Source organism: Cyanistes caeruleus, chromosome 20 (assembly GCF_971803275.1).
Source record: "Cyanistes caeruleus chromosome 20, bCyaCae1.hap1.1, whole genome shotgun sequence".
Lineage (NCBI taxonomy): Eukaryota > Metazoa > Chordata > Aves > Passeriformes > Paridae > Cyanistes > Cyanistes caeruleus.
This window is the reverse complement of record NC_141720.1, coordinates 7,782,539-7,807,362: the sequence shown is the minus strand read 5'-3', so window position 1 is coordinate 7,807,362 and position 24,824 is coordinate 7,782,539. Positions and strand designations below refer to the sequence as shown.

General features: G+C 57.5%; 1 protein-coding gene and 1 long non-coding RNA gene across 3 annotated transcripts in view; one reads left to right on the top strand and one right to left on the bottom strand.

Annotated features, from left to right (window-relative positions):
* The window catches only part of NOTCH1 (notch receptor 1), a 42,880-nt gene extending 18,419 nt beyond the window's left edge, over positions 1–24,461 (bottom strand). For both annotated transcript variants that reach the window (XM_086858588.1, XM_086858589.1), the window contains exons 1-6: positions 24,194–24,461; positions 22,452–22,533; positions 4,485–4,747; positions 3,476–3,814; positions 438–560; positions 53–286 (exon numbers count right to left, since the gene is read on the bottom strand). In XM_086858588.1, coding sequence (XP_086714714.1) covers positions 53–286; positions 438–560; positions 3,476–3,814; positions 4,485–4,747; positions 22,452–22,533; positions 24,194–24,251 — 1,099 coding nt within the window. In that variant the 5' untranslated portion in view covers positions 24,252–24,461. The remainder of the gene's footprint in view (positions 1–52; positions 287–437; positions 561–3,475; positions 3,815–4,484; positions 4,748–22,451; positions 22,534–24,193) is intronic.
* On the top strand, positions 144–8,224 carry LOC147649727 (uncharacterized). The gene is made up of 3 exons (XR_015278286.1): positions 144–6,006; positions 6,117–6,815; positions 6,955–8,224. It is a non-coding gene; the product is annotated as an uncharacterized LOC147649727 (long non-coding RNA).
* Positions 24,462–24,824: the final 363 nt, after the last annotated feature.

The following is a 24,824-nucleotide window of genomic DNA, read 5'->3' as shown; positions in this document are numbered from 1 at the left end:
CAAGGAGCCAAGGGACATGCAGGGCAGGGGACAAGGTGGGACAAGGCCTCACCTGTGCGGCCGTGGGGGCACTCGCAGTAGAAGGAGGCCACCCGGTCGTGGCAGGTGGCCCCGTGGAAGCAGGCGGCCATGGCGCAGTCATCGATGTTCTCGCTGCAGTCCTCGCCCGTCCAGCCGTTGACACAGACGCAGTTGTAGCCGCCGTGGTTGTTGTGGCAGGTGCCACCATTTTGGCAGGCGTTGGGCATCAGCTGGCACTCATCCACGTCCTCAGTGCAGTACTGACCTGCCAGGGGACAGGGGACACCTGAATGAAGCTGGCACTGACCACTCCCGATGTGAAGCAGGACAGCTCTGCCCACACTGTGCCCAACATCTCCCCAGGCAGGACCCATCCTCCCAGCCCAGCCCTGTGCCACCCTCATTCCTGGCACTACCTGTCCACTCAGGTGGGCACTGGCAGTTGTAGGTGTTGACGCCATCCACGCAGGTGCCCCCATTCTTGCAGTTGTTGCCCGGACAGTCGTTGATGTTCTCCTCACAGTTCTGACCCGTGAACCCTGCGCAGGGGAGACACCTGCCATGATGCCAACTCACCCACTGGCTGTGTCACCCCCCACCACCAGCAGGTTGTTCATTATCAGGTGCTAGAGTGTGCCAGGTAGCTTTGAAGCAGCTGCCTGGTTTCATCTTCATCCCCATTCCGCCTCTGCTGGGGCCTGGCAGGGAGCAGCTTCCTCTTTTGGGCAGGGTGTCCCTGCTGCCAGAGCCTCCAGCTCTGGAGACGCTTGCCCCGAGCACTGGAGGATCCGACTCCACACAAGCCAGAACGAAGCAGGGCTGCTCCCACGAAGGCTTGTGGCACCCAGTGCTGAATCACCGGCGTTTCATTTCACTTGTAAAGAGCCTCAGCAGCAGTGCTTGCCCCTGAGGGGGATCTGAGTCCCTGCCAGGGGAGCCACCATCCCACACGGTGCTGGGCTCATCCCACCTCCTGCTTGGCTTTGCTATCACCTCCAACTGATAGCATGGAAACCCTGCCACCCCCAGCCTCTCCAGCAGGAGCACAGCAGCCTGGCCCTTCTCAGGACATCTGCCAAGCCACCTCTGACTGACATTTGCACTAAAAGCTGCATTTACTGTATGACCCTCAAAGCTCTTGACCCAGCTGCGTGGGGTTTGGGATAGCAATGCCAGCCCACAGTGCCAGTGTCCATCTGCAGCTCCCTCAAACTCCCCAGGGCATTCTGCAGCTCCAGACCAGACTGCTCCCCACCCAGGAAGCAAAAAATGTCACCTCCACAGGTAAGGACCAGGTATCCAGACTCATCCTCTGTGGGACCCTGGAGCCTGGCCCAGCTGGGAGCTCTCCCCTCACTCTCTCCATGTTTTCTTTTCCTCTCCCCAGCCCCATCACATGGGGAGCAGCCACAGCTTTTTATGATTGCTGGTAGGAGTCCAGAGCAGATAACATTGATTTGCACCTAATTTTTAAGCAGCGGGACTGAACCTGAGCAGCAATAACTCGCAATGTCCTAGATACCAGGATTAACTCATTTTGAACCATCCAAATGAGTAATTAGTATGGCAATTACTTTAAACTCAGGGTTACATTCTGCAGCGATGGCACGATAAAACAGCCAAGATTAGTTTAACTTGAAGAAACCCGGTACAGCCAGGCCTCTCTGGGAATGAAAAGGGGACATTGTTCCAGGTTTGCTGTGCCACATACCAGCATATCAATCACCCCCTTATCGTGAAGAACAGCCCCCCATCCCTCTGCCTCTGCTGCTGGTGCAGCTCCTGCATCGTGTGGGATGGAGGAGGTGCTGAGGGAGCTCCTGTTCCCTGGAGCAGGGGCTGTGCCACCCCACGGGAGGTGAAGCAGCTCCTGAAGGATGCAAATCTCCTGGAAGCGGCCCACGGAGCTGCGGCTGGGCATGACAGCGCTGATCCTGCCGGGAGCCGGGCTCTCCCCCAGGGCTGTGCCTGATGCTCGGGCTGCTCAGCACAAGTGCCTCGTCAGCAGAACAGCAGGGCAGGGCCACACAGCTCCTCCTGCCACCTCCACCTGCCCATCCCTGCGGGACAGGGCTCAGAGCTGCTCCAACAGAGCATCGCCCCTGGGAGCTCATCCTGGAAGGAAAAGCTTCCTTCCTGGCACTGCTTGCCTGGTCAGCCCCACACCTCCCTGTCCCTAAGGACAGGAGCTTTGCTCCGGCCTGGCTGAGCTGTGGTGGAGGTGAGGCAGGAGATCCTGAGGGCCCTGTCTGTTCTGGATTATTAAGGAGATTCCTGAGGAACTGCAGCCGAAAGCTTTGGGAAGGGGATGGAACATCTGAACCCGTGTCAGACACCAAGACAAGATCCCCCACACAGCTCACAGGGACCACTCAGGTTCCCCTGAGCTGAGCTGGGCTGCCAACAGGGTGTGGGTGTCTGTGCCATCTGGGAGACCTGATGGGATTTTTCTCTTTACAGTCCCCAGCAGAGATGGGGCAGGAGCTGCAGGGAGGGAAGTGGGAGCTCCCCATGGCAGTGCAGAGCAGAGAAGCCACCCAACCCTCATCTTGCTCTGGCCACTGCTGGGCTATGGCTGAGCAGAGGATCAAACCAACGCCACAAGAGACTCCTCAGGCAGCGCAGTGCTGCCCACAGCTTCCTTCCCTGGGACAGGGTGGGTGCATCCTCTCCACATCTGCCAGAGCTGGCCAGCGTTGCTGGCTCAGGTGAGGAGCAGCACTCATCCCAGGAAACACAGCCTGGTCTGTCAGTGGCTCAGGGCTGAAACTCCAGTTTCATTTCTCCGGCTGACCCAGGGACGGGGGGAGCGTGGAGCTGCTCAGTCCCTTTTGCTCCCTGCCCTTACTGCACCTCAGACCCACTGTCTGAGGGCAGAAGTGAAAGGGCTTGCTGAGGTCAGGGGGCCCTTTCACAGCTGCTGTTCTTCTCTAGGGTTTGCAGGGTGCCAAGCTCCCTTCCAGGGTGGTGAGCTCCCAGGACAGCCCCCACCAGGCCCCTGCACAGGAGCTCTCCATGCCAGAGGCTGCAATCCTGCTGGGCTGCTCCAGAGCTTGCCAGAGGGAGCAGCAGCGAGCAGAGAGGGTCTTCCTTCCCCAGCTCCATTAGCACTCGGAAACTTTCCAAAATAGCTATTCCGGGCTAATTATTCCATTCTGGAAGTGGATTAAGCTAAAGCGGAAAAAGGCACTCTTATTCTGGAATATGAGCATCCGCACAGGGGCCTCTGCTCAAACTGTTGTTTTGGAAGAGCTATTTTGGTGAAGCACAAAGTATATAAAGCCCCCAGATGAACTCTCCTCCTTGGCCATCGCTGCCCAACCTCTTCCCTAAAGCACACGGCACAGCGAGCCCACAGCCACGGGGTTTTGCCCCTCCAAGAGTCACAACCTGCAGGAAATTCAGGCACCACTCCTTTAGGGTGAACCAAGGTGCTGCCCCTTTCCCTCCCTACCTGGCAGGCAGGTGCAGTCGTAGGTGGTGTCCCCGATCTGGCGGCAGGTGCCCCCGTTCTGGCAGGGCGAGGGGTTGCAGGGCACGTAGAGGTGCTCGCAGTTCTGCCCGGTGTAGGCTGGCTTGCAGGAGCACTGGTACGTGCCCACCTCGTTGGTGCAGCTGCCCCCGTTCTTGCAGACGGGCGGGGAGATGTTGCACTCGTTGACGTCCTGCTTGCAGTTGGCGCCGTGGAAGCCGGCGGTGCAGCGGCAGATGTAGTGGGCTTCGAAGGGCACACACTGGCCCCCGTTGGCACACGGGTTGGAGGCACAGGGGTCGGCCTGCTGGCAGGTTTTGCCTGGAGAAGGCAGGGAGGGAGGGAGGGTGAGGATGCAAACAGCAGCTCAGCTCTTGGTGGCAGTGATTACACCGGGGTGCAGATCTGGATCTGGTTGTAACTGATTCCCACCCTGTGCAGGAGGGTCATGGTTCACAGAATTCACAGAATCACTGGGTTGGAAGAGACCTTCAGGATCATCTAGTCCAACCCATGCCCTGACACCTCAACTAAACCATGGCACCCAGTGCCACATCCAGTCTTTTTTTAACACATCCAGGGATGGTGACTCCAAGGCCTCCCCGGGCAGGCCATTCCAGTACTTTATTATTCATTCAGTGAAAAACTTTTTCCTAATATCCAACCTATATTTCCCTTGGCACAGCCTGAGATTGTGTCCTCTCGTTCTGTCAGTGGCTGCCCGGTGAAAGAGAGCAACCCCACCTGCCTACAACCACCTTTCAGGGAGTGATAAGGTCACCTCTGAGTCTCCTTTTCTCCGGGCTGAACAACCCCAGCTCCCTCAGTTGCTCCTCACAGGGCTTGTGTTCCCTCAGCAGCGATCCACACATGCCCCATCAGAGACCACCCTCCCCACCTCTCTGAAGCCAAAATCAGAGGCAGCTCTCCACCCACGGCGCTAACCCCTGTGGCAGGCCATCCCTCCCCAGGCAGGGATGCCACCCCTCACCTGACCAGCCGGGTGGGCAGCGGCACTTGTACTCGCTGAGCGTCAGCAGGTCGCAGGTGCCGCCGTTGCGGCAGGGGTTGCTGAGGCACACGTTGTCGCGGGGCGTCAGGCACAGCTCGTCGGTGAAGCCCAGGCGGCAGGCACAGGTGTAATCCACGGTGCTGCCGCGCACCACCGCCGTGCAGGTGCCCGCGTTCTTGCAGGGGGAGCTCAGGCAGGGGTTGGGCAGCTGGCACCGCTCGCCCACGTAGGCACCGCTACACCTGGCAGGGGCGAGACACGCCGTCAGTGGGGTGGCCCCGAGTGGCCGGAGGGCACCGGGCGCCCCAGGGAGTGGCAGCCCAGCACGTCGGGTTTGGCAGCAGCGAGGCTCTGCCCTGGCTGCTCCGGGCTGGGAAGGGGAAGATGAAAGAGGTGCTGGGAACAAAGGCGTCCCCTTGGAGGGGCCTGTGCTGACTTGCACAACCGCAGCGCTGACATCCTGCGGCTCATCGCAGGGAGATTCTTCTCCCTCCCCTCCCTGCTGAAGGGGAAATCGAGGCACATGGGACACGTGGTGGGGGGCAAGGGGAGCATCCCCATACCCACACCAAATCCAGGGGCCAGGCAGCATGGGGACAGCCCTGCTCCCTGCCTGTCCCTGCCCACGCCGGAGTCTCTGCTTCTCCAGGGCTATTTTTATCCTCTCTCCATCCTAAATCACTCAAACACAATTAAGCAGGAGCTCGGCACTGGCTGGCAACAGGTGGGACAAGTTCCTGCTCCTTGCAGTCAGCTGAGAGCTTCCCCAAAGCCAAACCCTGCCCAAGAAGGGTGAATTACCCTGGCTGCTGCACCCCTCTGTGTGAGACCTTGGGAAAAGAAACTCTGATGCCACCACCAGCTTCACCATCTGTCACCATCGGCCACCTGGGCTGGAGCAGGACTGGAGCTGGCACCAGGGATATGCCCTGAGGGCAGATCCCACCAGCCATCCTGGTGGGCCTGGGCAGGATGTGTGGCAGGCAGAACCCTGCAAAGGGGGGAAGATCAGGATGGAGCAAAGCTGTGCACCTGACACAAAAAAATCCCAGGGATGAGGCACAAACCCTCCTGCATGGCATCTCCTGTATCCCATCTGCAACAACAACACCACCACAGGTTCTGTCCCCAGCCAGCTCTGATCACATTACAGCTCTTCCAAAGAGCTTCCAAAGATGTTCTGTCCTGGCTGTGCTGTGCTGTGCTGTGCTGTGCTGTGCTGTGCTGTGCAGTGCTGTGCTGTGCTGTGCAGTGCTGTGCTGTGCAGTACTGTGCTGTGCTGTGCAGTGCTGTGCTGTGCAGTGCTGTGCTGTGCTGTGCAGTGCTGTGCTGTGCAGTACTGTGCAGTGCTGTGCTGTGCTGTGCTGTGCTGTGCTGTGCTGTGCAGTGCTGTGCTGTGCTGTGCAGTGCAGTGCAGTGCTGTGCTGTGCTGTGCTGTGCTGTGCTGTGCTGTGCTGTGCTGTGCAGTGCTGTGCTGTGCTGTGCTGTGCTGTGCTGTGCAGTGCTGTCCTGGCTGTGCTGTGCTGTGCAGTGCTGTGCGGTGCTGAGCTGTGCTGTGCTGTGCTGTGCTGTGCTGTGCAGTGCTGTGCAATGCTGTGCTGTGCTGTGCAGTGCTGTGCTGTGCTGAGCTGTGCTGTGCTGTGCAGTGCTGTGCAGTGCTGTGCTGTGCTGTGCTGTCCTGGCTGTGCTGTGCTGTGCTGTGCTGTGCAGTGCTGTGCTGTGCTGTGCTGTGCTGTGCAGTGCTGTGCTGTGCAGTGCTGTGCTGTGCAGTGCTGTGCTGTCCTGGCTGTGCTGTGCAGTGCTCTCCTGTGCTATGCAGTGCTGTGCTGTGCTGTGCTGTGCTGTGCAGTGCAGTGCAGTGCAGTGCTGTGCAGTGCTGTGCTGTGCTGTGCAGTGCTGTGCTGTGCTGTGCAGTGCTGTGCTGTGCAGTGCAGTGCTGTGCTGTCCTGGCTGTGCTGTGCTGTGCAGTGCTGTGCAGTGCTGTGCTGTGCAGTACTGTGCTGTGCTGTGCAGTGCTGTGCTGTGCAGTGCTGTGCAGTGCTGTGCTGTGCAGTGCTGTGCTGTGCAGTGCTGTGCTGTGCAGTGCTGTGCTGTGCTGTCCAGGCTGTGCAGTGCTGTGCTGTGCAGTGCTGTGCTGTGCTGTGCTGTGCTGTGCAGTGCAGTGCTGTCCTGGCTGTGCTGTGCTGTGCTGTGCAGTGCTGTGCAGTGCTGTGCAGTGCTGTGCTGTGCAGTGCTGTGCAGTGCTGTGCTGTGCTGTGCAGTGCTGTGCTGTGCTGTGCTGTGCTGTGCTGAGCTGTGCTGTGCTGTGCTGTGCTGTGCTGTGCTGTGCTGTGCAGTGCAGTGCTGTCCTGGCTGTGCTGTGCTGTGCTGTGCAGTGCTGTGCTGTGCTGTGCTGTGCTGTCCAGGCTGTGCTGTGCTGTGCTGTGCAGTGCTGTGCTGTGCTGTGCAGTGCTGTGCTGTGCTGTGCTGTGCTGTGCTGTGCTGTGCTGTGCTGTGCTGTGCTGTGCTGTGCTGTGCTGTGCTGGGCTGTGCTGTGCTGTGCAGTGCTGTGCTGTGCTGTGCTGTGCTGTGCTGTGCTGTGCTGAGCAGCCACGGTGAGCAGGGCACAGGAGGAGTGAGCTGGTGCTGGCACGTGCTGTCCCACACCACCATGGCAATGCCACCACAGGGTGCACCACACTCAGCTCAAGGCCTTGAGAGCACAAATAAATCTGGGATTCTGCATGGCCAGGAGCTTGGGGTAAGGCATCCCCAGCTGGAGGTGATGGGTGGGGAAGGTGACAGCACCTGGGCACTGGGGGCTGTGGTCCCCACGGTGCTGTGGCAGGTCAGGCTCAGGGCACCACGAGCTCACACCTGTTGCCATCAGATCTGGTGGGACATCACATTCCTGAGCCTCCTGCACGGCCTCCAAGGCTCCTGTGGCAAGGGGGTGAGCAGGGGGGGTCCCAGAGGATGCTGCAGAGCACAGCAGTCACCTGCAACCCCCAAAACAAGCCCGTGGGGCTCCTCTGGTGAAGCACAACCAGCAAACCCCACCCTCAGCCGCCCCAGCCTGGAGCCACAGCACTTTGCCGACGACAAGACCACGTTTCATCCCCTCTCCCCCTCTCCTCCTCTTCCCCTACTTTTTTTTTTTTTTTTTTTTAACCCAATTCTGATTTCATTGTTGAGGATTGTGTGAGAATTTGTCAGGATTCGGAGACATTTTGAGTTAATGAGACGGCATTATCCAGGCCAAATGAAAAAGAAAATGTGTATAATAATAAATCAGGGCATCTGCTCGGCACACAAAGGGCGGCGGGGAGCAGGTGTGCATCCTAATGAGGCACAGCAGCTGCCGGAGACCGAGGACCGTGCCCGGCTCGCCGGCGGCTCCGAGCCCCGGGCGCCGCGGCCGCGGGGATTCGGCGCTTCTGGGTGGCTGCGCGGGGGAATGCGGAGCTTGGGGCCGCCTGAGAAGGGCTCTTTGTGCGGGGCCGGGCACGGGCACAGGGACGGGAGCGGGGATAGGCACAGGCACGCCGCTCGGCTGTGCAGTCATCTGGCAAAACCCCCGTGCGCGCCTCCCGTGCGCGCCCCCGCCGCGCCGCGCACGCTTTGTGTCTTAAAACAATCCCCCCGAGAGACGGCGGAGCACGGCAGGCTCCCAGGGGAGGGAACGGCGGAAAACAACAAAAAATAAAAGAGGAATAAGGAGAGGAGAAAAAAAAAAGAAATAATTTGATGCTGGACAAAGAGCTCCGGTGGCTGCGCGGGAAGCGCTGAGCGCGGTGGTGGCACCCCGGGACAGGGACACGATGCTGGGGGACCACGAGGGGATTTTGGCATCCCAGGCCAAGGCAGGAGGCCAGCAGGGCTCTCGGGAATTGGGGTTCTGTGCAGTGAGGTCGGGGAGAGGGGCACACAGCCCAACACCCTCCCACCCAATTAGTTTTCAGAGCGATTGCAGCGCAGGCAAGTGGGGGTTTGAGCACACGGATGGGAAAGCAAAGTAAATCCCCGCCTGAATCTGGGCATGGTTATTAGCCAGGAGGTTAATTAGTGATTGGAAGGAGAACCCTGAGGGACAGGGAAGCCCCTGCCTGAAGGCACAGGGCGGGTTGGGGTCACTGGCAGTGCCTGGGTTGGGGGCTGCCTCACACCTGGCTGGGCTGCTCGGGTGCTTTCCAGGCTTGTGCTTCAGGAAACCCCTCAAGTTTCATGGAGTGGTAGATTATTTTAAAATTAATTTCTATTTGCTTGTGTTAAGAGCTGATTTATGGCCACAATCAGCTCCAGAGGGGAGGAGAGTGCAGCAGATGGCAGGGAAGAGTTCAGCTTGGAAGGGCTGAGATGGGCACATGTGGGCCAACAAGCCCAGGGTACACTCATGCTCTGTATTTCTCCTCCCAGAAAGGGACATCTCCAGCAAATCTTCAGGAATAAAGCAACACAGCACAGGCACCCTTCCAATCCAGCAGTCACTGCTCTAACCCAAGGAGGAGTTTCTATCGTGCCACGTGGGGCTGTGCAGCACAGACCCTCTGTATGTGCCCAGCAACTCCCACCCTCACACACCCACTGCACACACCAGCTCCCAGCACGGGGAACCTCCCAAATCTTTCCATGCTTTCTAAGTCATCTTGGTTTCTTTGTGCCCAGGACATCCTCCTCCCTCACACCTGGCAGCTTCCACACTGCTCCCGCATCTCCTGTAGATGCTTCAGCACAGAAGGAGGCTGTTCCTGCCTGCTCTGCAGCAGCAGGTCTGAGCCAGGCAGGGAGGAGCACATTCCAGCTATGGATGAAGCCACAGGATGAATTTCACTGTTCCCTCACAGGTCCTGGAGCTCACTCACACAGAGACTGGAGCTGCATTTCAAAGCCCAGCGACCTCAGCAGATTCAGAGAGTCCTGGCTGCAGAGGAAAGCCTGGAGACAAGTCTTGCATGCAAAGCAAGAGATCAAAAACCAGGTGAAGAATCAGGGCAATCAAAGTTGTAGTTATTTTTCAACTTTTCCAGGTCTGGAAAGGCTGGATTCAGCAGAGCTAAGTTCAACTCCCAGCTATGCTACAACCTCACCATGCAGCCACCTATTTCTCCAGGGACTAAAAACCTCTCCTAAAGCTCAGCCCAGGGAGCTGAGCTTTATTTTCTGTAGAAAACATGAGGTGGTGTCAGGGATTCCAGGTGAGCAGACGTGGAGGATGCGACATCCCCGCGGGCTCAGCCGGGTGAAGATCACCCTGTGGTTTTTCCTTTGGCATTTCCCAAGCCAGGGCTACCCAAACCAACCTCCAAGCAGCTCATGGAAATTAGCATAGGAGACATTAAAGCTCGGCTTTAATTACAGATCTATGTGTTGGCAGAGGACAGGGCGGGTGCTGCAGGATCAAAACAGCTCAGGAGGGCCATTAGAAAGCGCCTTTGGGGCACTGAAATGTGGCCAAGCCCCCCGGGGTCCTGAGGAGCCTCTGTGAAAGCCTCAGTTAGGCTGGTGTGGTCACAGTCCCAGCTCCAGGCATGACGAGCACCCTGCTCCCAAACCAGGCAGGAATGGCTAAAAATACCAGTGTGTCTCTCCCTCACTGTTTCCGTTGACTCATTAACGTGCTGACAAGGCATCAAATGCTCCATTTTAGCCACTGAAAGAGGGTGACAGCATCCCCATCTCCATCCCCATCCCTGTCCTCATCCCTATCCTCATCCCCCATCCCCATCCCATCCCCATCCCCATCCCATCCCATCCCATCCCATCCCATCCCATCCCATCCCATCCCATCCCCATCCCTATCCTCATCCCCATCCCCATCCCAGTGGTGGCCAAGCCCTGCTCCAACACACACTGCTCCCTCTCCCAGCAGCCATTCTCACAACTCTGCACTTCTGGGCTGTGTCCCACCAAGGGAGCAGGCAGGGCAGGGGGCAGCAGCCAGTCCCCACCCCTGTGGATGAGGGTGCTCCTTGCAGGGGTGAGCACACTGATTTACACCCTGCTGTCTGGGGCTGCCGGCCATCCCCGTGGCTTTTTTTGTTTCCGGGGGTCAGGCAGAGGCTGGGAGCTGGATTCCCACAGCACCAGGCTGGGATGTGTCTTTCCCCTCGGAATGAGCATCCGAGTGCAAACTGTGGTGAGAGGGGACACGATTAATAATGCACTGAGCTGCCGGCCCATAAATCTGCATGATTCATGGCCAGTGTGAAGGGTGATGGAGAAGGCCTTGTCCAAGGTCAGACAGCAGTCCCTGGGGACAGCCTGGGAACAGCAACAGCGGCCCCAAATTCCCACTCTGCTCCCAGCACCAAGCCTGAGCCAAATCTGGATCTGCTCAGCACTGAGCATTTGTTGTGTCTGCTGCACATCCTTAAGGAGTTACAACCAGTGGCCCAACGCTGCAGCTATTCCAGCAAGGCTCCAGGAGAGCTCAGCAGATCAGATAACCAAAAGCATCAATGAGCTGCAGGAGTATCAGAGCCAAGGAGTGCCGCTGCCACGCTGCTGCCTCAGCTCTGCACCTTTGCTTGCTGGGCTGCCGCAGCCTCCAGCACCTCTGGCCCCAGCAGCCGTGCTGGCAGAGCTGGGGTGCCCATCCCAGCCCCCCCAGCCTGTGGTTTCAGCTGTGGGTGTCCCCCGTGTGGCTCTGGTGCTGCCAGCCCTTTGTTTGCTCTGTCTCTGCTCAGGGCGCTCAAGGCTTTTCCTCCAACCCACCAGCAACAGGTTTTGTCCCTCCGCAGCAATGCGGGCACTGAAAGCATCCCGAGGCAGATGTTTCTGCGACCTCTGACCCAAGGCTAATGTTTTCCTTTCTGCACTAAGCTGCCATCTGCCACGGCCGGCACAGATGACACCCGGGCCCGCAGGGCGGCACGGGGGCTTTGTTCAAACTGGGATGCACAGCCCTGCACAAGCACAGCCCAGGGCACGCTGTGTCTCAGAGGTGCTGCTGCACGGGGGCTGTCCTGCATCTGGGGGCTCACCTGCAGCACCCCTCAGCTCACAGCACCCTCTGCTCTCCTGCCTGGCTGCGGCGTGTCCTCCCAGGGGACCCCGAGACCGTGGCAGGGCTGGAGGTAAAACCACTCTGGGATTAAAATGTACCAAAATCCCAACAAGCAAAGTGGAAAGCAGGTGTAAACTGGAGCACGTGCACAGGCTGTCCCTCATGCCCATCCTATGGAGGAGGGGAGGTTTAGGGGGCAGCCCCACACTGCAGGAAGGGACAGGGGGCTGGTGGGGAGCCCCATCCTGGCCCCACATCCAGGCTGCCTCTTATCTGCTCTGCTATCACCTCACCTCTTCCTCACCCTCAGCTGCTGGAAGCACAAAGGGCCGTGCTTGTTTTCCCCAAGGTATGAGCAGCGTGGGAAAGCTGAGCAGAGCAGGCTCAGGTCTTCAGCACCATTTTAGGGGCACTTGAGACTATCAGGACCAGGACACTCCCTGGTGCTGGGTGTAGGGTCTCTCACCATGGGGAGAGGCCCCACTCCAGCAGGCTGGGCTGGGGGATGCCATTCCCTGCTCTGTACGTGGCACCTGTGGCTCGGAACAGCCATCTCAGACAAGCCTGAGTCTCAGGCAGAGCCACCTCAGCACAGAGAAGGTTCAGGACCACAACTGTGACCTTGAGCAGTGCAGAGGGTCCCCCCCGAGGGACCTCACACCCCCAGAGCCCCGTGCAGCAGCAGATGTGCTGCGTGACCTGGGGGTGGCCGTGCCAGCGTGGTCGGGACCCCATGGAGCGAAGCAAGTGCTGAACATGAGCAGGACACTCAGATTTCACATGTTTGCTGGCAACAGCTGAGGGAAGGAGAAACAACCCGCAGCAGAGCCTCCCTTAGCTGCACAACAGCCCAGAGCCACTGCAGGTGGCACAAGCGGTGACACGGCCCTACCCTACCCCACACCTCTCGGGGTAACCGTCATCCTCGGGCTGCCAACGGGAACCACAGCCCCACACCTTCCCCTGCACCCCAGCAGCTGCACAGCCCAGGCAGCAGGGAGCCTGCTTTCCATCAGGCAGCCACACACAAGAGTCACCTTTCCAGTTGTGTCGGTGGCTCCCTGCCTGGCACAGCCTGGGAGCAGCAGCCCAGCTTTCTCCTGCAGTTACACCCTTCCCCGTAAGACACGTTTGCTCACTGCCAGCCCAGGGAACCCTGGCTCCAGCGTGACCAGAGGAAAGGCCAGTGCTTGGGGATATGTCTCCATGTCCCTGAGAGAAGAAACCTGCTTCTTACTCCATCTTACTCTGTTCATTCTCATTCCACTGCCTCCCCAAGGATCCCCCCTGTGATGCATGGAGCAACAGGTGCCTTTTGCGCTCTCCAGGATGGCTTCCTGCCTTGGAAACATCCTGCTGACACAGGAGCACACTCTGGAGCCAGAGGAAGGCAGGGAGGTCTGGAAAACGATCCTGCTGGGGAATCAGAGCTCAGGACCCTGCTCTCTGCCCCCACCTGCTCGCCTAGCATCACCAGGAGCACAGAGAAGGGAAATGCATGCAGGGAGATGAGCAATACTTTTGGATCCCTGGAGCACATGGGGCTATGGATGCTCCCTGTTCCCTGGCAGCCAGGGGCTGGGGGGCTGCTTGAGCCCCCTCTGGCAGTGGGCACAGCCGGGCTCACCACACCTCACCTGCAGCTTTGCTCAGCAGCTCCTGGCACGTGTGGCTGTTAAGAAACCAAAGGATTCAGCACAGCTCCCAGGAGAGCCAGGGCATGAAGGCAGAGCCACTCAGCTGCCCTCACCCATGTGGGGCACCCCAGCTGGATGATGCACCCCAAAGCTCCCCCGGCACCTGCACAGCCCCACAGAAACCTCACAGCCACGACGGAGCTCCCAGGACCAAAACCCAGCACAAGACCTAAGTGGTGGTTTTTTAAGAAGTCTCATCCAGGTCCTGCTTTATTAAACACTCTGGGACACCAGCCTGGGAAAAAAGCAGAGTTTCACACAGGGAGGTGGTTGGCAAAGCAGCAGGTTACTCCAAGTGACATCAGGTTAATAAAGCAAGAGCAGATCTCCATTCTTGTTTAATTAAAAAAGCAAACTGCAATCCCAAGTCTTTGATGTGTTTTTTTGTTGTTTTTTTTCTTGTTCCATTTCATTTTTGACCTAGCCCAAGTCATCTAATTGAGATTTTAAGATCCAGACTTTCATCTGGAGAGAAACTAAAGGAATTCCCAAAGCTGGATACACTGGTGGACAGGAGTGGGGAAAAAACATGCTAGAGCCCTGCTCCTTCTATGAAGGAAAAAAAAATGGCTTTGTTTCTTAAGCAGACATTAGTCAGGACAGTTTGGGAATCAAAGTTCCCATTGTAATGAAAAACAATATAATCCCATTACTAAGCAAAGTGGCCAGGCTATTCACGGGTGGTAACTGGCTACCTGGGAAGGAGCTGCCTTTCAATGGAGCTTCATTCACAACAAACATGAAAGATGTCGAAGGAAGAGCCCAAGACAAAACTCGCCTCATTCCCACCCTCAACAATGGCTGCTATGAAATATTTGTTTTCCCCAGTCGATGTTTTTTATATCCTCTGCCGGTATAAAGCTGCACAGCCCCATTGTTTGTGGGAGCCGAGCTCACTCTGCTCAGCCTGGCCCCTGCTCCTTCTCTAGCAGGAGCCCATTTATGGGGTGACCACAAAGGATGTGCTTCCAGCAGAGGAATCCCCAGGGAACACAGCCTGGGCTCACATGGTCCCATCACCCACCCGTGTGACTTTCCTGGGGCAGGTCCCCCAAAACCCCCCCCAGTGCCCATCAGACACTGGAATGGCACCCAGCCCCTGTGGCACCTGAGAACACTCCCTGCAACTGCTCCCTGCTTCTGCCCTCTAAAAATGTTTTATTCCTTAAGCCAGCAGAAGAAAGTCAGAATTTGGGGGAAATAAGGAATTCCTACCTGCACAGGCTGCCTGCCAGCCCAGCACTGCTGGTGCCTGAGGTCACTCTTCCCTCCCCATCCCTTTTGGGGTAACTGCTGGACCCAGCACTTGCTCTGGACCCAGCCCTTGCTGCCCAGGCAGGTTGAATTCACTCTGCTGTGCTCTCAGAGCTCTGGCACACACACAGCCGCAGTGTCAGCATCTCACTAAGTGATGATGGACTCCTTCTTTTTTCCCCTTTCCCCCTCAAACCAAGTTCTGGCTAAACACCGCTCTGCCCCAGAGCCAAATATGGAAAACTCCCACTCGTGACCCCACCATCCCACTCGTCTAATCCTGAACTTAAAACCTATGATTAGGATCTAACAGCCACCAAAAGTTTAAACAAGCTAAATTTAGCCCTGATATTTATAAACAAGGAGGAGAGGGGGGTTTTGCAAAGCGCACGGGTGCCCCGTGGCACAAAGCCAACCAAAGCCAGAGAAATTCCTGCTGGGGATGTTTCAGTGGGATGAGGAGTGGGCAAAGGTGGCAATGGCCAGACAGGGATGGATCCAGCTCCCATCAGCCTCACAGCCATGGAGCTGCTGGTCTCCCTTTGCGAGCAAAACTCCCAAAAAACAGCGATTAGCCACAAAACTCCTGCCCATTTGGAAACCATGTGCTTAGGGACGTAAAACACCCGAGAGCTGACGGGTATCAGCTCCTGGGATCTGTATCCCGGGATTTCTGCTGCTGCCGGGTTTAACCAAGGAAACGAAGAGAGAGGGAGGGAAACCTCTGCCTCCGACACCTTTTGCGGGCAGAAATCCCTGTGTCAACATGACGCCCTCGCCGAGGGAGAGGGGACAATGGTGACGGCTGTGCCCTCCGGCCGCAGCCCGCATTCCTGCCCCCCTCCCCTGGAAACCCCCCTTTTGTGGGGAGCAGCAGGCCCTGTGAAAGGGCCGTCTGTCGCCCTGCCTTTTGACTTGCAGGTCTGTGTCTAACATTTTAATAGGGGCTGGGGGCCGGGGACAGCCCCCCCTCCTCCCGGGCTGCTCCTCCGTGGGGTCACTCTCCCAGCCCACCCCAAAGCTCCCAGGGGACAGCCACATTCCTCCACCTGCTCCAGAGGAGCCATCCCATGGCTTAACCAGCCAGGAGTGCCTTTGGGAGGGTCCCATCCCGTTCAGGGATGCTCCAGTGGGGTGGGAGTGCTGGGAACATGCTCTCCTCCATGGCTGCTCACTGACAGCAGAAAATTCCTTAAAATAAACCACGGGATGCTCACAAATGCTCGACCCCCCGGCAGCGATGCCAGCAGGGACCCTTGTGGTCCCCATCACCCCACTGACACGGGACAGAGCAGCTGACAAAGCCAAAAGCCACAGTGCCAAAGGCTCCTCTCCGTGCTCCTCCTGGGGACAGGTGTGACAGGCACAGGGAGCATCACGCCACACCACAAAGGATGAGCAGGAATTGGCAGCAGGATGCCAAACTCAGTCCTGACAAGAGACTGGGCACAGCCCAGAGGGTTGTAGAAGGAAACAAAAGCAAAGACAGAAGCAAAAACCAGAAAAAACAAAACAAAACAAACCCCAAAAAACCAGAAGCAAAGCTGGCACTGCCACCCTCAGCCATGGGGGCTTTAAATCAAGGCCAAATCAACAGGCTGCCCTGCCCTGGGTGTCCCTGTGGCACCCAGCCCTGCCAGCCCACCACCACCAGGCCACTTGCCTGCAGGGTGCCCCTTCTATAAAATAAGGGCAGCGTTATAGCATCATTAAAACTTAATAAATCCATTTCCCATATAAATACCATTAAATTCAGGTTTTGGGGAAGGGAATTAGGGTGAAAACTTGTTAAAAGAAAATGACTTCGGCGCAAATAAATTTTTGCAACTTGACTGAGCATGAAAGTTTCCCATTAAAATGCGACTCGGCTCCCTTTGCTGGAAATGTGCAAGGGCCTAATAACCATGGCCTAAACATTAACAGTTTAACTGGCTTTTCCAATATTAACTCCAGGCTGCCATGGGGGGAAGGGGAGGACGTGATGGGTGAGAGCTTAAAGCAGACATTAATTACTGCTGTGTGAGGGAGGCACACCCCGAGCTTCTCACCAGCATCCTGCTCCCAGGGCACAGGCTGGGATTTTGGGCTTGCTCTGTGCAGAGCTGGATTCAATGATCCTCGTGGGTCCTTTCCAGCTCAGGGTGTTCTGTGATGCTGTGATTCCCAACAGAAATGATTTTGGGTATGGCTGGCTTTAAGCACAGCACAAATTCTGCTGCACGAGGTGGTAGGCATGAGCTGGAACTCAATGATTATTGTAGGTTCCTTCCAATTGAAAATATTCTTTTTGGGGGCAGAGCTCCCCATATAGCCCAGCCAAACACCTCAGAGAGGTTTTTATTCCTGCATCTCTCACACCAAGCACTGCATTTACCAATGGGAACATCCAGCATCATTGGGGTGCCCAGAGGAGCTGTGGCTACCCCACCCCTGAAAGTGTCCAAGGCCAGCTTGCACAGGGTTTGGAGCAACCTGGGCTAGTGGAAGGTGTCCCTGCCCATGGCAGGGGGTGGAACAAGATCTTTAAGGTCCTTTCTAACCCAAACTATTCCACAGTTCCATGATCACCCTATTAACCATCAGGAACTGAGATATGTGGAAACTCCAACACCATCCTGTAGCACAGACCCTGCCCATGGGGGACCTGCCAGCACGAGGAGATGACAGGAGAGGACCTGACCCACCAGACATGCACGAGAGGAAGGCAGACTCCAGATGTGGGTGTCCAGGTGTGAGCAGGCACCATCACAGCTGGCCAGATGTTCAGCTGGAAGCAGCACTGAGCTGCTCCACCAGCAAGACCCAGGTGTTAAACACTGGGGAGTTCCCAGGTGGGCATCTCTAATGTCCTGGGGAGCTGCCATGGTCTGGTGTCACTGGCACCAGCAAAGACTTCCCAACATCACACACAGGAGCTCTGCTATAAAATCCAGTCAGCAGGGCCTGACCCTCACACCTCTCTGCTCCTGGATGCCTCCACAGTCAGACACCTAAGAATCAAAAATCCAGCGTTCCTGTCCTTATTCCAGAACTCTGGCTGCAGTAAATCCGGGCTCATGAGGGCACCATGCAGCAAGGCAGCATCAGGGACCGATGGGATTTGGGCACAGCTGCTGGGATGGGTGGATGCAGCACCATCCTGCAGGCATGGGGCTCAGCACCACGTGCCATGGGCATGAAATCACCATCTGGGAAGAAACTGGAATCATCAAAATCATCCAAAAAGCTCTCACTTCTGCAGACTGCTGATCTTTCTAGCCCTGAACACAAAGCAGAGCTGCAGGAATAGCCCAGCTTGGGGAATGGTGAGTGAGCAGCCCAAGAGCCCCTCGGTGCTGCCCCATCCCAGGCAGCAGAAGGAGGCTGGCAGGTTCTCAAGGATGGATGTACACAGCCCTGAGTGGAGCAGGACACCCTGAACACCTTTCTGGCCACTGGGAAGAAGACAGGACTCAACCAAGACCCCACAGCAGGTCAGCTTTCCCAGGGGGGTTTAAGTTATATCCCAGAGGCTCTTCCACTCTGCAGCCCCAACACATGGTGCAAAACCTTCACCTGGCAGCTCACTAACCACAGAGAAGTCTCCATCCAGATCCAGAGCTCACCAGCTCTCCCTAAGTGCACCCCGGGGCTACTCCCTCGTTAAACACGCTGATGCTCTATAAATTTCACATTCCACTCATGTACACACGCTGCCACCACTTGGGACACCAACCAACATGAGCAAAACGAGGGTCACCACACCTCCAGGCCTGGAAAAAGCAGGTTAATTTCCAAACAATGTTATTTTAAAACTTGCTAACTGCCTCCTGATTATGTTGTCTGAGCCCTTAATTGGTGAATAGCCTGGTCTTGCAGTGACTTATACGTGTCACCCTCATGCTACATACAATAAACCATAAGAGCCTGGGAGGTGAGGCCAGGTGTGAGGGATCAGCTGGAACAAATGGACATGTTGTGGCTGCCAGCAGGAAGGGAGGCAGCCAGTCAGGTGTTGAGGTGGAAGAGATTTTGGTGGAATAAAACATCCCCAATAGCACGGAGTGAGTGACCTCCAGCCCCAGGGAGCAGAGCCCCGTGTGCTGCTTCACACCATGACACCATGGAAATTGAAGATGCCCCAAAGCAGGTGGCTTTGAAAGGCCCTTTCTGACCCAAACCATTCTGAGTGTCTGTGGGGGAACAGCCCTGCTGAACTGAGGTGATGAACAGCACTGAGAGTTCCTGATCCCCTCTGCATCCCTCCATCTCTCCTGCTTCACCTCTGAGCTGGGGGTGCTGCTGAGGGACCTACAGAGATATCTCCTCTCAAACATGCCCCATGCTCGTCACACAGGACACCCTCTGGACACCACAGGTATCCAAGCCATGAGAAAAACCAAGCAAAACTCAGCCCAAGCAATAAAATCCCAAGGACAAAGAGCAGGAGTGAGTGAGACCACCCGAGACAACTAAAAACCATCGAGACACCTTGCAGAGAGCAGAGATACAAACAGACTCTTCCAGACAAGAGCTGAAACCCCCACTGCCGTCCCAAAGACCTCAGCAGCTGGGCTTCAGTTTCTTTTCCACTGGAATCCACAACAGGTGACACTCTGGTATTTTTAAACTCCCCTCTTACCCATTTCCACCTTGTTCTTTCCGAGAATGAGCTCAGACTCGAAAGAGCCATCAAGAGTTCTCAACATGGCTGAATCACTGCTCGTCTACTTCTTTAAGAGCTTCCTCTGGCTGATTGTTCAACACTCCACCCTCTTCCTCTCCAGCACCGAGACTGCATTTTTTCTTTGTTATTATTTCATGGAAATAACGTTGGTTTAAAGCACATGAGAAAAACCAAACCAGAAGGAAACTTCCGCCCTGCACAATGAGATAACAATGACTGAGCAGCTGAATAACTTGAAGGGCACAGAAACTCGCGGGGCTCACATCACTCCTCTGCCTTCCTGGTTGTCTCCTGAAAGAGTTTTGAGCTAAAATAATCACCTCTCCCCGCTATGGTCCCCCTCAGAATGTTTCTTCCCGCGTTTCTGGCCCGCTGCCCGTGGAAGCTGGTGGTGGCACCGGGCACCAGCTCAGGAGCCACTGCCCTGGCTGAACGACAGCGCTGAGCTGATTCATAAACAGAGGAAGCACTTTAGCAAACCGACTTTTCCCCCTTTGCTGCACAATCCCAGTGATTAATTTAACTTATTCTTTCCCTCCACCTCCCATCCCATCTCTTTTGCGTCTCTGAGCAAGAGGAGAACCCAGGCACTGCCCCTCTGGCTTTAATGGTGAGAGGCTGGTGGAGCAGGGCTGGAAGCTCAGCCCTCTTTCAATGCCATCTGCTTTTAACTAGCGGAGCAAGGGAGGTCCTGGGAATAAATGTCACATGGCACAGGGAGCTAAAATCAGCCCGACTCATTTGCAGGGATGCCAGTCAAAACTAGGGTTATCCAACAGTCTAATTAGGAGCTATCACTAGAAGTCAAAAACAACCTCTTGGAAAAACCTTCTCATTTAGTCTGGGAAAATGCCTTAGTCCAAGGCAAGTGCCTTTTCTGGAATGCCACAGCTCCCCTGCACCACGGAACCTCACGCCAAGCCCCGCAGCAGCCACCAACTCCAGCCTGGACCTTCTAAAGCTCCAAATCTGGGACAAAAACACCCAGAGCCTTCAGCTGGGGTCTGTGCAAGACCCACAAAACTGCTGCTGCTCTTCCTGCGCTGAAAGACCCGGATGACCCTGCCAAGATGGAAAGCAGCTCCAAAGGAGCTTAATTAGGGCGCTTCTGTCTCAATCCCTCCAATCCAATTCTTGATCCCCTCCATTCAATTAAAGCCCTGCGTGCTCTGCACCGCCTGGCAAAGGGACAAGCAAGGTAAGGCACCTGGAGCTTTACAAACTACCCCTGTAAAATAATAAAAGGCAGAGAAAGCTCCTGGTCTCGCACCGGTGGTTCCCTTTCCGCAGCAGGGCTGATAACCTGGGGTTGGAGTTATCAGAGTCAGCTCTGTCCCGGGACACTCGTCCTCTGGAGCAGCGTCCCCCTTGTATGCTATTTATTTCACTCCACTTTCTAATTGGATTTGTGGGGGCAGCACAAAGGGGCTTTATGGCCAAACTTTGTTAAGTGCCAGGCCGAGCAGAGATGTGGCCAGCAGCCAAAATGGTGCATTTCACGCAGGCGCCAAAGGGCAGTGCCAAGCTTTTCTGCGTCTGGTATCTTGTGCTCTTGGCTCTGCTTTGTTTAAGAAGCTTGGAAGCAAAGCTCCTCGTCAAGAGATATTCAAACAAAGCGAAAAAACAGGATTTTGCGAGTTCCTATCAGGTAACTTGGGAAGTTGCACCTCCTTCAGTTTGGCTGTACCTCCAATATCTGCCCCCATCGCCCTGCAGAGGACAAGAGCTTTAACACCCCCAGAGCACACACCTTGTGCTCCTGCAAAAATAACTCACACACATTCCCAAAGCATCTGCAGCCAAGAGAGAAGTGGTTATTCACAGCCAGCAACCAAGAACTTCTTTAAAGTTAACTTTTTCTCTTAAAAAAAAACCAACCCACCCCGAGCCTACTTTGGAGGCTTCTCCAAATAGAGCTCGCACACATCAGATCTAATTAGATTCCATCACCATCTGCACATGAAATGTAAATCAGGAGTTGCAGAGACTTAAGAAAAAAAGGAAAGAATGACCACAAGGAAAAGGAGGGGTGTAAGGTTGGGGAGGGGGTGGAGGGTTGGGCATTCTGGGAAGCCATACATGATTAGTCACACAGCATTAATCTGCCTCCCTTAACAATAGCTGCCGAATTTCGACCGAATCCCAGCTGTCGCTCTTTGAATGAAAGAAAACAAGATTTAGAGCGTCAAGCGTTGGTAAGGGCTTCTGTGCAAAAAAAAGTGGCGTGCATTCATTAGTGCCTCACAAAGGGACCCAGCCTTTGTCCATTAAATTGCTCATGTGCCTGATTGATTTGCTGATTTATTTGCACCAAAGGGTTGGGGGGCTCAGCTTGGAGAAGGGGGTGGGAGGTGCCCGGCTACTGGGCAGAGTAACGGCACCCAGGCGGATTTGCAGAAAAGCAACACACATTGTCAAGGGAAACTGCCATTCAACAGGTTGGGATTGGAAATGCCTTCAGGTTCCTCTGCCGAGGACTTCCTATTTGGAAATTTGGGGTGGGTGGGAACGTCTCCCCGCCTGCTCGCAGTTCAGGCCATGTTCAACAGGCAGAGGGGAAATCTGGCCGGGAAACAGAGCCTTGCCCATTCACATTTCTTTTATGGAATAGTTTTTAAAAGGGAGCTGGAGTCTTATTCATTTCTCTTGGTTATTGTTCCCTGGGAGCCTGGAGTGAATCGGCCATCGCTGCGGTGGGTCGGTTGGTCCTTCAAAGAGTCCCAACGCTTTACACATCCGTTTCCCCACAATCAGCTTGGAGAAAGCCCTGGCCTGGGTGCCAGGTCCCACCAGGAACGCCAGACCACAGCTTGGCACCATCACTGGCAGGGCTGCAGGAGGAGGTGCCCTGCTCGCCTGGCGATGCCTCATCGGCCCACGGACACCACTGGGGCAGCTGCAGCAGCCAGAGCCATGCCATGGAACTTCTCTCCAGTGTTTATTGGAGATGTACTGGTCACTTAGTGTGCAAGGGACTAAAAGGCAATGCCCTGGGGCCAGGAGGGAGTAGCTGGAAAACAGACAGACAGAAAGCCTCCCTCCCCACCCCACGGTCCAAGGAGCGCCGGGGGCTGGCCCTACCTCCTGCTCCATCAGCAGGGCAGTCTGCATAGGCTAACACCAGCAAAACATGGCCCTTTGCCCATGTTTTTCCACCCAGCCAGGAACAAAGCCTGATCCTGCCAAACTCGCGGTGACTCCTACACAAGCAGGTTATTCTTGCCACTCAAGGAAAGAAAACGCATCTTGCCCTATTAAATCCAGAGCCTTCAAAGCAAAGTCAACATGCATGTCAATAACTTTGGTCGGGGGAGATGAAAATCCTCTGGCTGCTCCATACTTACTGGCACACCTCCGTCCCGTTGGGAAAAGTTTCACACTTGCCCCCGTTGAGGCAGGATTCGGCAAGCTGCGAGCACCGTAAACCTGCAAACAGAGGGACAGCGTTAGCCACAGCTCAGGGCCCTGGTGGCAGCAGGGGGGCTGCATCCCCTGGTGTCACCTGGGCTGGGGACAGGCTTGCTGAGACCCCCAGACTCCCTGTGCCTGCACAGCCTGGTGAGGTGGGGTCCAGCAGCCGGCAGCTCTCACCCGCAGGGTGATGGACGGGGCAGGGACCGTGTGGCCCCTGTGCTGAGAGGCTCGCCTAAAAATAAACCCAGGGTGGGTTTGAGGGTAGGCTGTGCCTGCTCCTCCAGCAGGAGGGCTGACAGAGAGAAACCCCAGATCGGGCCCTTGATTGACAAATGCCATTTGGGAAAAAACATCCAGCCTGCGGCCCCTAAGTTACCATGAGCTCGGTAACGAAATGAGTCGCCCGTCACAACTTGCTATGAGTAAAGGTTTCATCGTCTGGCCCTCAGAGCCAAATTCTGCAGAGTTACCACAGCAACTCGCTGAAAGTACCAGAATCGCTTCCGATTTCCACCCCGGCTCGCTCTTCCCCTTCTCTGCTCTTCACGGTGACTGCTTCAGCGACACGCGTGTGCAGCCGGGGCAGTTTCACATCGAGCGGCTGCAGCTCCGCACCGCCACAGCCGGACCCTGCCCGGGGGTGCCGAGCCCGGGGACACCGCTGGGGCTCCGTGTCCCCCGGCAGATGGACTGGGCTGCTGGGGACCGCTCCGGCCGGGGAAAACTTTCTGCAAACTTCACCTCCGACTGCTCCCAGCCCTGCTGTGCGAGCAGCACCGCTGCCTTCGCTCCCCAAAATCCTCTCAGGGCTTTCCGGAGGGGGCCACTAGCTCGGTCCTGGGGCAGGGGGGCACTGAAGGGTCCCGACCCCCGGGGACGGGCTGCCCCCCACTCCGTCCCGCACCCCTTTAGGGCCGCTCTTTTCCCGTGCCCCGAGCCGCTGCCCCCGACGGGCGCGCAGCGCTTTGCGGCGAAGCGCTCGGATCCGCCCCGGAGGGGGGGCCCCGGGGGGCCCCGACTTTCAAGAAACAGGAAACCGAGAAAAATTTGCAAAACGGTCAAAAGCTCTCGCAGAACAGCAGCAGGAGCGCGGCCGCCCTGCGCGCCCCTCCGCCGGGCCGAGCCCCGGCCGCGCCGGCACCGAGCTCCGCTCCCCCCGACGGCGGCGAGCGCCGCTCCCCGCGGCAGCCCCGGGCACCGAGCTCCGGCTCCCGGTGGCCCCGAGCGCCTCCACCGGGGCACCGGCTCCGAACCCGCCGCGGGCTCAGCCGCGCTCCCCCGCTCCGCTCCGCTCCGGCCCCGGCTCCCCCGAGCTCCGGCCACCCCCGCGGGGCTCAGCCCCGCTCTCCCAACACGGTTCCGGTCCCGGTTCTCCCGCTGGCGGCGAGCTCGGGCTCTCCCGCAAGAGCCGAGCCCGGTCCCGGCGCATCCCGCGGCAGCGAGCCCCGGTTCCCGTGAGCTCCCCGAGCCCCCCGAGGGCGCCGCGCTCCGCTCCCGCCGCAGGAGCCGAGTCCCGGTTCCCACGGGAACCTCCCGGCCCGGACCCCCCGACGGCGCCGGGTTCGGGTGCCCGCCGTGCCCCGCTGGGCTCCGGTGCCCGCCGCGCCCGGCCCCGCTCCCGGCAAACTTCCTGCGGGGCGGGCGGTGCGGGGCCCGTGGCGGCGGCCCTCACCTCGCGTCAGGGCGGGCAGCAGGAGCACCAGCAGGCCGGGCGCCAGGAGCCGCTCCATCCCGCTCTGCTCCCGCCGCTCACAGCCGCATAGATCCGCGGGGCCTCGGCCGAGCCGAGCCGAGCCGGTGCCGGTGGCTGTGCGGGTCCGCGCCGCCCCGCCGGGAGCCCCAAACACAGCGCGCCCGAGCGCAGCGACTCCGAACGCGGCGCCTCCCGCGGCTGCTCAGCCCCGGCGGGCCGGGCCGGGCGGCGGGGGGCGGGACGGGCCGGTGCGGGGCGGGCCGGGAGCCACGGGACGGGAGGGGATGGGACGGGACGGGCGAGACGCTCCTCCCTGCCCAGCCCGGGGGGCCGCCGCTGGGAGCCCCCTGCCCGCCACAGAGGGTTGGGGAGTGGGGCTGGGGGTCCGCGCAGCCCCTGTGTGAAGCCCCCGGGGCAGCCGCGTCCCTCCGTGCAGCCACCGGACACGGCCGGTGCAGCCCCCGCATGCAGGCACGGATGCAGCGGGTGCAGCTCCTTCTGTCCGTGCAGCCACCGCACACCCCCGGGCAGCCTCCCCCTGCAGTGCCCCAAACTCCGCAGGGCAGCCCCCCGTTCCCAGCGCGGCTCCAGCACAGCTCTCACGTGCAGC